The sequence below is a fragment of the Littorina saxatilis genome, linkage group LG4 (assembly GCF_037325665.1).
Source record: "Littorina saxatilis isolate snail1 linkage group LG4, US_GU_Lsax_2.0, whole genome shotgun sequence".
NCBI classification, from domain to species: domain Eukaryota; kingdom Metazoa; phylum Mollusca; class Gastropoda; order Littorinimorpha; family Littorinidae; genus Littorina; species Littorina saxatilis.
The window spans coordinates 3,564,102-3,576,601 of NC_090248.1; the positions used below are offsets into that span (position 1 = coordinate 3,564,102).

A 12,500-nucleotide genomic window follows, 5' to 3' on the forward strand; every position below is an offset into this window, starting at 1 on the left:
AGATAGTAAAGAAAGCACACACAATGAAAGTTTTCATTGAATCAAAGACAGTTTCGATTTAGGTTCGGAGTCGGTTCAAGGTCACAGTTCCGGGCTACGGTCGGCAAAACCGGTTTGGCTGACTCGGATCCCAATTCTAGTTTAATTTTAGTGTTGGAGTGTAGAATTATTAACATAACTGTTCTGAAATGTGCACCGCAGTGAAGCACAGTCAAAATAAAATTGGACATGGGGACAATACGACTCCATTGCCACGATCACAGGCACCAGCACATCTCACGGAACAATCTTTGTCACAGGTCTCAGTGCCCCAAAATCGCAACTTGCACGCTAGAAAGAATGGAACATAATACAAACGCACGATAGTTTGCACGGTAATGTGAACACTTCAATGTGAACGCACGCCCATAAACCGCAGTTTCTGATCGCAGACTCCCCCCCCCCCCCCCCCCCCCAATTAGCGTTAAGGGAAGTAAGTTCGTATAAGTAAATAATCTATAAGAACGGGGTTATGTCCCTTAACCTGTCTCGGGGGCATATCAACAGTACATCGACATGTCTTCTGAAATCGAGCAATTTCAAACAGTTCAACATTAAATATTCATACAACCGGAGTAGATGAATGACGGGTTATCAGGAAAATACAACTCACAGGCACAATGACCATTGCTGCGCTGACAGGTATCACCAGCGCAGTTGGCAGGGCAGTTCCGTCCACAGAAGCTGGAGCCCCAAAAGCCTCCGATGCAGTCTGCCATCAAAGTAAAACGACACAATTAAACTGCATTTTGTTATTTAGTTGTAGACTATGGGATACACACACACACACCCACCCACACACACACACACACACACACACCGGCACACACACACACGCGCGCACACACACACACACACACACACACACACACACACACACACACACACACACACACACGCCGACACCGACACATACACACACACACACACACACATACACACACACACACACACACACACACACACACACACACACTCACACACACACACGCCGACACCGACACACACGCACACACACATACACACACACACACACACACACACACACACACACACACACACACACACACACACACACACACATATATATACACACACGCACACACTTTATTTTGACGCCTAGATGGACCTACGTTTCCTACCAAAAAACGTTGTATCGTATTTGTTGTAGCGTCTCTATAAATAGAAGCAGAATGTAATAGTACAAACCCTGTCGATAGCATACCCTTTTCTGCTAACTTCCCGATGAAACAGGACTAAACCAACTATGTTCTGTCCCTAAAAACCACACAATGCCCAAAGTCGAAAGATGTAGTTCAAACAGGAGGGTTAAACGGAACAGCCGTTTTTTGTGTGCCTGTGTGAGCTCAGTTGCCTACTGAGACAAACTTTCGCATTCGGTTTTTCTTACCTCCTAACTTCTCACTGAATACCTCACTTCCCCTCTGAAGTATCGATGATCGACCCATGGCACTAACATTCGTGTATTCGTTTATTACTGAGGTTGAACAATTCGCTTCATGACGAGACAAGTATAAATGCCATTCACCCAAAATGAAAACGTCGCTGCCGTCTGCTCGCGTTGTACGGATTAGCTGTTCTCTTCTCCTCCCCTTGTTATTGTTCAGCGTTACTGCATAATAAAACTCCTAGTGTAAGCCTACCTGTACACCGTCCATTGGCTTGGTTACACCCTCCTTCACAGTTACTGTTACATTCTTGACTGCAGTCGTCCCCATGGAATCCCTGCTTGCAGGCTGATCATGCAAAGTGAAATTAGATTATGTGAGTAAGAACACAAGTCGTAAGTCCCTCTTCGTCATTTGCAATGGATTAAGCAATCATCCAACGGAGAATGTTTTAAAGTATTTATTTGAGCATATAAAACATGGATGTCACGAGTATATATAGTTTGTGTTTGTTTCTACCTGTAGATGACCACACAGCTGCTAGATTAACTTAATATGTTTACTAACATCATGCACAATTGTGGCAGTTTACACACGCCGATATGTCCCACAAACAATTTGCATTTGACTGCTAAAAAGTTTATCTCTCTTGCAATACCCAAAACATTTATTCGTAAAACCAAAATTAAAGAAAGTGATAGAGCTATTTTTGTATATTTATAAATACATATAAAGCGCGAGTTTATTGTGATTCACTTGAGGAAATGTTCAACAGTGCACTTAAAAAAAATGGAGTGGATTAATTCACGAAGTTCTTGTTTTTCCTCTGTGTGATTGTTCGTATTGCTCGTCTTTAATATATACACACTCATCATATATGTATAGGTTACAACACGAGTGGTTTTTTATATGGCTTGTATTTCAGTCAAGACCCAGCGGATGTGTGGCGAGTGGATCCCGATGATATTCCTGCTGGGTCTTGACTGAAATACAAGCCATATAAAAAAATCACGAGTGTTGTAACCTTTATATCCCATGCACACACCAAAGACAACATGGAACACAACTTATAGCACTGTAGTTGTCTGTGGTGTGTAAAATAGGTGAGCCAGCGAGTTGTGTTCCTTTTCACAACACCATGCCAAAGCCACGCCGCTGAAGAAACGAAGTGCAAACAAGTGCATCCGTAATGTTGTGTTAAATCTACATTCAAACCACTGTCCGATTTGCTTTCGAATGCATTTCAGTTTCAATATAGTAAAGAAAGCACACACAATGAAAGTTTTCATTGAATCAAAGACAGTTTCGATTTAGGTTCGGAGTCGGTCCAAGGTCACAGTTCCAGGCTACGGTCGGCAAAACCGGTTTGGCTGACTCGGATCCCAATTCTAGTTTAATTTTTGTGTTGGAGTGTAGAATTATTAAAAGAAACGAACATTTTACTGAATACATTGCTTTAGATCTAACCAGTCATTTCATGTACGTGAAATATCTATCTGAGTTAATTTGTCCGATCGTGCTTGCGTTGATCAACCCATACTGGTAGTGTCAATTCTGTCTAAAACGGCATCATGGCCGCTCCTTGAAACTGCGTGTTGAATGCCGTTTGGACTGATTTTACTCCATCAGGATGAAATACACGTTTGCTGAGCTCTTGGATACCTTCATATAACCATGAACTTACTGCAGTGTAAAGCAAAACAGTTGGACATGCTCGAAAAATGGATAAAACAGCCTGTGCTGGATGACGAAGCGAACGGGCCAGCGAAAAAGGTAAACGCAGTGAATCTTTGCTTGTTGAACACACAGAGAGACACGAACACACACAGACACCCACCCGTACGCAAACACACACACACACGCGCTGTGCGAGTGAATTGCTTAGGTTGGATGTCAAATTAAAAAGGTCTGAAACAACTCATTTGATTTTGATGGTAGTCTCAGTATTCTGGCTGCAGATCTAAAGTCTAATCAAGCTTCAAGGTAATCGGTCAGTGATAATAGTTTTGTTTCCTTTTGCCTTTGGGTAACACCGACAATGTCCGTACCATTGAACACTCAGAAATAGCGTGCACACACACACACACCCTTACACACACACACCCTTACACACACACAAACACACACAAACACCTTTTTTTTTTTGGGGGGGGGGGGGGGGGTTGGGGAATCTTTGTTGAATTATATTACTCTGTGTGCTGGTGACTGTAGCTGTGGATCGAGCTTGCTTGTGTGGGAAATGTATTGATGTTGATGATGTAGTTGGATATTGGGCCTTTTAAAGAAAAAAAAGGAATGGAAGTGCATGCTGCAGACTTCTTGAGTTCTGCACTGAGGCTGTTGCTATTGATGGGTGAATCATGACTGAATGTTTGCACCATGTTGTTTGTTTACATGGTACAATCTGTTCTGTCTCCGACAATATTTTAAATTTTCTTTTAATTTCGTTTCGTTTATTCCAGTTGAAAGAATATGTACAGAAGAATAAGGGAGATCATTGTGCTTTGTAAATGTTTACTTGGTAGTTTCCCCTGAATCTGTCCTTGCCGGGACGGTTTCTCTCTCCCTCTCTTTTAAGAGGTCTGGTGGCCCACGAAGTGTGAGTAATTTTCATTTCTTTTAATAAAGGATCCGACTCTAGTATGATTTACATTGTTTTTGAGGTTGTAATCATTTGTGTGATCGCTCTTGACACACATTTTTTGGTAGAGTAAGATTTGCAGTCTTCCACGTGGTTGTCGAGCTATTCCGCCATTTTTTCCTTGTTGTAGATCTGGTTTAGTTTTCTGAATTTGTGATTTTGTTCATTTGAGAGTGTTGTTAGTGTTGTTGTAGGAATTATAGTAAAAGTAAGAAGCGTGCCGACTTCGGTCGATGTAGTATTTTGTTGGTTTTAAGTTATGGTAAAAGAAAACGACTCAGAACGAAGGCCCCAGTGCTCCAGTTGTGTGTTTGGATAATTTGATTTTTTGTGTACCCCATTTTCCACCAAGCGTTGGTTTCTCGGTCGCGACTGCGGTGGTTTAGAGGTTGCGATTTTGTGTTTTGATTCTTTTCATATTAGTTTGTATTTTTTCTTATGGTTTCTTTTGTTTACATATGTTTCAGTTTCTTACCTTCACTTCACTTCACTTTACTTTACAATAAAGAATCTTGGTAAAACTATCTGGGGCGTGAGCGCAAGAATCCGCGAGCCAGAATACAATCATTGTTTAATTGAGTGTGAATTTACCTAAGGTTGCTATGTAGATTTAGAATCAGTGCTGTTGACATTTGTGTGAGAGCGCATTATCTGCAGACGCTGCTCGCTACACAAGAAAAGCTAATGTACCTTGTAATTGTTATGGTTTTGTCTGTCGATCGCCGTGCTTCTGTTCAAACTGAACTTTGTGTTTCGTACGGTTAGATGAAACTGTGCTTGGAGAACTCGACCCGCTGTGCAGTTAAGAGTTGTTTCCACTTCATTTTCAGTCATGCATAGTGTTTCATTGATTCACCTTGTGTCAGTGCAACGTGCCATTTAATTTATTTTATTTTTCTTAGATCATTGTGCATTTTTAGATCAGTGGTGTTGTGTTCGTGGAAGGGAGGTTACTCTAGCTTTACCTCCAATCAGAACAGCGAGGTTCGTTTGCTGTCACTATCACTATCAGTTGATTCTTCGCTTTTGTTCTTTTTTGACTCGACCTGCACCCAAAGTGTAAAGATAAACGCTTTGTTTATTGAATCGCATACCTCAGATACGTATCATGGTTTTGTCTTCTGTGAATGTTGTGTTTTCTTTTGTTTAGCCATGTGAGCAATGCTCTTCAATCCACAGAAACATGTTCGGTGCAGGGTCAAGGGTCGGCAGAACTATAGTTCCTCGGCCAAACCGGAATCGGTACTATGATGTATTGTTTTTAGCCCAAAAATTGAAGCCCAAAAATACAACATATATACCCATAGTGGTATTACAGAGACAAAGAAGCAGCTCATGGATATATATATATATATATATATATATATATATATATATATATATACGTTTGTTCATTTCTCTGTTTAACCTATCGTATTTATTTCCAACCAATCATTGAGTTACATGTATATTAGTACCCAGGCGATGGGAATAGGGGTGAACCAACAATAGCACACACACACACGCACCTGAATTACACACATTACGTGAAACACACACACACACACACACACACACACACACACACACACACACACACACACACACACACACACACACACATACACACATACACACACACACACACATACACACACACACACACACACGCGCACACGCACACACACACACCGTTACTCAAACACCAGCACATCGTCACATCATGACTCACAACAGTGTCCATTGTTACGATCACAGGTAGCATCAGCACATCCGGCAGAACAACTATTGTCACAGGTTGCAGTGCCCCAAAATCCCGCCTTGCAGTCTGAAAACAAAGAGAACTATCATAAACACCCGATACTTTGTACGGCTATGTTCACCATAGGATACTTCAATTAGAACGCAACCATATGATTATCTACTTATATCACACGAAGTCAGAATTTGCAGTCTTTTAATTGTTCCCATTCTTTCCGTTTCTGCATTATCTCTCTTTCACACACACACACACACACACACACACACACACACACACACACACACACACACACACACATATACATACACACACACACACACACATATACACAAACACACACACGCACACACACATATACACATACACACACACGCACACAGACACAGACACACACACACACACGCACACACGCACACACACACACACACGCACACACACACACACACACACACACACACACACACACACACACACCCTCAAATACTGCCATGCAGCCTGTAGATAACGTTGGAAACTGAAATATTGGAGGTTGCTTTGCCAAAATTGATGAACACATTCAGCTCGGTTCATTCGCATTGTACAGCCAAAGGCATTGTTCAGCGTTACTGTGTAATGTAACTCAACTAGTGTAAGCTTACCTGTACACCGTCCATTGGCTTTGATACACCCTCCGTCACAGTTACTGTGACATTCTTGACTGCAGTCGTCCCCATGGAATCCCTGCTTGCAAGCTGAACATTGAAAGTAAAATCGGTTTATGTAAGTAAGAACACAAGTCGGACGGCAGTACGGTAACTGTGATAATGATAACACACTTGGACTTGCTAGACGCAAAATAGGAGGGCTAATGAGAGAGAGAGAGAGAGAGAGAGAGAGAGAGAGAGAGAGAGAGTGTCATGGTATCATACATGGCTCGCCGAGACTACAATACGTTTGTGCTATTCACGCGTCACGTGTTTCCGCCCAGCACTTCCTGGGAGCTAGCACATGGCGGCTAGAAGACATGTTAGAATCCTGATGAGTTGAAATTAAAGTTCTATACTTGAACGGACCCGTTTCAGTATTTATGAGTGCATGGACAGCATGACATCATGACATGGTGGCAGCGACGGGATTAATCTTTGAGTGATTAGCGTGCGACATATCACAGAAAGACCAAGATGCCAGGATTCAAACCACCAGAAAATTTTGACTTTCGACAGCCAGCCGGGTGGCAAGCGTGGAGAGAGAGATTTGCTAGATTTCGTCTCGCGTCAAAACTCAACAAGGAGGACGGAGATGTACAGGTTAGCAGTTTTATTTACGCAATGGGGGCACAAGCGGAGAGCATTTTTAAACAATTTGCTCTGACAGCAGAACAACAGAAAAGTTTTGACATTGTGGCGCAACGGTTTGACACCCACTTCACCCCCAAACGAAATCTCATTCACGAGAGAGCGTTGTTCCACCAGAGAAGCCAACAACAAGGTGAAACTATCGAAGAATATGTTCGTGACCTGTTCAAGCTAGCAGAATTCACCGAGTTCCCTGACAGGGATAACACCATACGAGACAGAGTTGTCTTAGGTGTTACAGATCAGAACTTGTCTCAAAAGCTTCAGCTCGAACCAGACCTAGATTTGGACAAGGCAGTGACGATGGCTCGCCAGCACGAGCAAGTAAAGGCACAGATGGCAGAGCAGCGTGGCGTCAGCAGCAACGTGGACGAAGTCAACAAATCCAGTGTTGGCGGCAGCAGTTTCCAGAGAGGAAGAGGCCGTAACCATGGTCACCGAGGCGGCGCTCAAGGTTTCTCCGGCCATCGCGGCAGCAGCTCAAGTCATCGCGGCGGCAGCTCAAGTCAGCGCGGCGGCAGCACAAGTCAGCGCGGCGGCAGACAGTCAGGCCAACGTTCGTGCTACAAGTGTGGTAACAGTCCACACGAAAGAGGTACAGTCTGTCCAGCAATGGGGAAAACTTGTCGAGCCTGTGGTAAATCTAACCATTTTCAGTCTGTGTGCCGGTCCAAACAAACACTGGACAATCTCACTAACTCTGAACAGGGCGAGAAGTTCTTTTTGGGTAGTCTAGAAACCACAGAAAACGAACCACCATGGAGAGTTTCCCTTAGCATAGGAAATAGGGTGGTCAATTTCAAAATAGACACAGGGGCTGATGTATCTGTCATTTCGGAATCTGAGTTCAAAAAGATGAGTCCAAGACCCAAACTTCACACTAGTCATGCCAAACTAGAGTCCCCGGGAGGTCCTGTTGAGAACATGGGTCAGTTCGTAGCGCAAACAAGCTTTAAGGGAAAGCGTACAACCTTCAGAGTTTACGTTTTGAGAGGGGAAACAGATAGTCTCCTCAGCAGGAGCACAGCTTTGAAGCTAGGTCTAGTTAAGAGGCTAGATGAAATGAACAACTTAGCATTTGGGGACATAGGCGTCCCAGTCAAATGTGATCCAATCAAGATCGTTCTGAATGAAGACGCAGAACCGTACAGCATTTCAGTTCCGAGACGCGTTCCGATTCCGTTGTTACCAAAAGTTGAGAGAGAACTTCAACGCATGCTTTCGGATGGCATCATAGAAAAGGTCACCGAACCGACAGACTGGTGTGCACCGATCGTGCCAGTATTGAAAAAGAATGGAAACGTTCGCATCTGTGTTGATTTGAAACGTTTGAATCGGTCGGTCAAGCGGGAGCGCTACACACTTCCAACGTTGGAAGACATGACACACAAACTCGCAGGGGCGAAAGTTTTTACAAAACTCGATGCGACTTCCGGTTTCTGGCAAATTCCTCTACAGGAAGAGTCAGCAAAACTGACAACGTTCATGACGCCATTTGGAAGGTTTTACTTCAAACGGTTGCCGTTCGGGATTTCACTTGCACCCGAAATCTTCCAAAGAACCATGGAAGACATGCTTCAAGGCATAGACGGAGTCGTTTGCTTCATGGATGATGTCGTTGTCAGTGGCGACTCTGAGGCAGAGCATGATGAACGTCTCAGGCAGGTTCTAGAGCGCGTAAGACAGGCGGGGCTCAAGCTGAACAAAGAAAAGTGTGAGTTTAGGAAAACGAAGCTTGACTTTCTGGGTCACACGATCAGCCAAGACGGCATTCAACCTGATCTGTCAAAGGTCAAGGCTATCATAGAGATGACAGAGCCTCAAGACGTGAGCGAGTTGCGTCGGTTTCTCGGGATGGTTAACTACCTCGGTCGGTTCATTCCAAACCTCGCGGACATACTTAAGCCACTGAACGCGCTTCTTCACAAAGATACACAGTGGATCTGGGATAGTGAACAGCGACAGGCGTTCGAGCAGGTGAAAAAGAGTATCACAAACGCACCAACGCTGGCGTTCTACGAGTTAGGTCGCGAAACAGTCGTGTGTTCAGATGCAAGCAGCTATGGCTTAGGCGGAGTCCTATACCAAGTGTATGAAGGCGAACTCAAACCTGTCGCGTTTTGTTCGCGAACACTCACATCAGCAGAATGCAAATACGCGCAGATCGAAAAAGAATGTCTTGCTGGGGTCTACGCGTGTGAAAAATTTCAAAGGTATCTTACAGGGTTACCGGAATTCAAGCTGATTACAGATCACAGACCTTTGGTTCCGCTGATTAACAAAAAGGATCTCACAGACACTCCTTTGCGGTGTCAGCGTATGTTGATGCGACTGATGCGTCACAACGTTGTCGCGGAATATGAACCAGGGAAAAATCTGGTTGTCGCCGATGCTCTGTCCAGATCTCCACTGGCAGAGACAGAGAGTCCAGAACAGAACACACTTGAAACAGATGTTCAAGTACATGTAGACGCGGTTCGCGCATCGTGGTCGGTCTCAGATGAAAAGCTAGAAGCTCTCAGAAAAGCAACACAAGAAGACGTTACGCTTCAAACAGCGTTAGAGTACACGCGATCGGGCTGGCCGCAATACAAAGAAGACGTGAAACTTGCGGCTCGTGAGTTTTACAGTGTCAAAGATGAACTGAGCGATCATGATGGATTTACTAGTCAGAGGGTCAAGAATATTAATTCCATTCTCCCACAGGAAAAATATTCTGGGCAAAATTCATGACGGGCATCAAGGCATTCAAAAATGCAGAGAAAGGGCAAACCAGTGTGTTTGGTGGTCAGGCAGGGGTCAGGAAATCAAGGAAATGGTGGGGAGGTGTAGACATTGCTTAGAAATCAAACCAACACAGCGAAAGGAACCTTCGCTTACTTCAAAGTTTCAGAGTACCCATTTCAGAAAGTAGGGGTAGAGCTGCTAGCATTAAGGGGAGAGAACTACCTGTCATACGTGGACTACTACTCTCGCTTTATTGAGATTGAGCAGCTGTCCAGGGAAACGGCAGAAGATGTGATCGGCATGCTGAAAGACTTGTTCTCCAGACACGGCGTTCCAGAAATTGTGGTGTCGGACAATGGTACCCAATTCACATCGGAAAAGTTTCAAGACTTCAGACACTCGTGGGGCTTCACGCACGTGACAAGCAGTCCACGGTATCCCCAGAGCAATGGTGAGGCGGAACGATCTGTGCAGACGTCCAAAACAATCTTGAAACAAAGCGATGTTGCCTTAGCCTTGCTATCCTACAGGGCTACCCCAATCCCATCACTTGGTGCAAGCCCAGCCGAGTTGGCGTTTGGGCGACAGCTTAGAACTCGTCTCCCAAGTCTCCCCAAATCCCTCATACCCCAAACACCTGTGGCGAAGGATTTCAAAGAACGGGACAGACAAGCAAAGCAGCAACAAAAAGAGAACTATGACCGTAGACACGGTGTCCAGTCTCTTCCCACCCTCGAGCCGGGTGAGACTGTCAAAATAAAGATCGACGGCGAAGACGGATGGCGACAGTCCGGACGTGTAGTTGAGCAGTGTGCCACTAGATCGTACGTGGTTCAAACACCGACAGGTAGACTGAGACGAAACAGACGACACCTTCGTCGGGCTCCAACAGGCGAAGAGGTGCAGATTCGAGATGAAACTGTTCCAAAATCTCCTGCGGCAGGTGATTCTGTCGGCGCAGAGACTGTTGAACTTGAACTGCCAGATCCTCCAGATGTTGAAACTTCTCCTGTTCGTACCAGGAGTGGCAGGGAAGTCAAACTTCCACTACGGTTTCAGTGAAAACATTTGTTTCCATACTACGCGAAAGAGTCAGTGTAGTCACTTCTAGTCACATTCACTTTGGTGTGAAGTCCTGGTGCTTTTGTTTAAGTTTTAAGTCAGAGACACTGATGAGAGACTCAGTGCCCTGTTTGAGTCATTGTGTAGTTAAGTGTGCAAAAGGAACTTGCTTACATAACAAGAAATACTTTTAATTTCTGTCGTTAGAAATGTTAAACTTAATTAAAGTAAAAATATTCAACTTAAAAAGAAAAGTGTCCATTTAAAGAAAGGGGGATGTCATGGTATCATACATGGCTCGCCGAGACTACAATACGTTTGTGCTATTCACGTGTCACGTGTTTCCGCCCAGCACTTCCTGGGAGCTAGCACATGGCGGCTAGAAGACATGTTAGAATCCTGATGAGTTGAAATTAAAGTTCTATACTTGAACGGACCCGTTTCAGTATTTATGAGTGCATGGACAGCATGACATCATGACAGAGAGAGAGAGTGAGATAGAGAGAGAGAGATAAAGAAAGAGAGAGAGAGATAGAGACAGAGAGAGAGAGAGAGAGACAGACAGACAGAGAGAGAGAGAGGGAAAGAGAGAGAGAGGGAGAGAGAGAGAGGGGGAGAGAGAGAGAGAGATCAAATCAAATCAAATCAAATCAAATTTTATTTTTCGAGGGTTGTGGCATAAGCAATACAACGAGCTTTTTTTCAACCAGCCCTCGCCCAAAGAGGGGACTAATCTAATCACATAATTTTTACACGGATATTAACGTGGAAAAAAGGTAGAAAAAAACAAACAGAGAGAGAGAGAGAGAGAGAGAGAGAGAGAGAGAGAGAGAGAGAGAGAGAGAGAGAGAGAGAGAGAGAGAGAGAGAGAGAGAGAGAGAGAGAGAGAGAGAGTCGTCATAAAAAGTACTCATATATAAACACGTCGTGGGAAGGGATTTTCGATTATGTAATTATATACTTTTACAACACAAGGCCTAAAGTGTAAACAACATATTACCTGTGCATTTGTCTCCAACAAAGTTGTCTTTGCATGCTGAAAACGAAAATAATGATCAATAATAAATACATTCTAAAAGACACAGTCCTTTCTGCTTAAAAGTTTATGTTCACAATCTCAGGCTATTGAATTGGATTAAGCCTCCTCTTCACTTGGTAACACATCAAATGCTTAACTAATTTAAATGGCCCGTGTAAACTGTAGCGCATTCAATATAACGTCTTAACTCTTATATGACACGAAACGTAAATGTGTGTATTTTCTTTTGTCCTTGAGTATATTAGCATGTAGCAAGATCAATATTACCGTTGCACACTTTTTAAGATTGTTGATTCAAGGAATCGGTATGAGATGCAATTCAGAAGCAATACACTTTGAGATAAAGTGACAAAACGATGTTGCTAATCTAAAATGATTCACAGCAAATACAACATTCGCCAACTGTTATCCGACTCCATCTCCAACCGTACTGTCTCCCTCTTACCCAAGCAACAGTTGACACGCACACGCGCACGCGCACGTATTCACACATAGACACACCTAAATA

At 43.8% G+C, this 12,500-nt stretch overlaps 1 protein-coding gene and 1 long non-coding RNA gene across 3 annotated transcripts in view; one reads left to right on the forward strand and one right to left on the reverse strand.

The window, feature by feature from the left end:
- LOC138965707 (uncharacterized) overlaps window positions 1-6,558 on the reverse strand; it is a 41,071-nt gene extending 34,513 nt beyond the window's left edge. For both annotated transcript variants that reach the window (XM_070337886.1, XM_070337885.1), the window contains exons 1-4: window positions 6,469-6,558; window positions 5,801-5,896; window positions 1,704-1,796; window positions 653-751 (exon numbers count right to left, since the gene is read on the reverse strand). In XM_070337886.1, coding sequence (XP_070193987.1) covers window positions 653-751; window positions 1,704-1,796; window positions 5,801-5,896; window positions 6,469-6,543 — 363 coding nt within the window. In that variant the 5' untranslated portion in view covers window positions 6,544-6,558. The remainder of the gene's footprint in view (window positions 1-652; window positions 752-1,703; window positions 1,797-5,800; window positions 5,897-6,468) is intronic.
- Window positions 6,559-8,884: 2,326 nt separating this feature from the next.
- LOC138965721 (uncharacterized) lies at window positions 8,885-11,385 on the forward strand. The gene is made up of 2 exons (XR_011455495.1): window positions 8,885-11,029; window positions 11,071-11,385. It is a non-coding gene; the product is annotated as an uncharacterized lncRNA (long non-coding RNA).
- The last annotated feature ends 1,115 nt before the right edge of the window (window positions 11,386-12,500 follow it).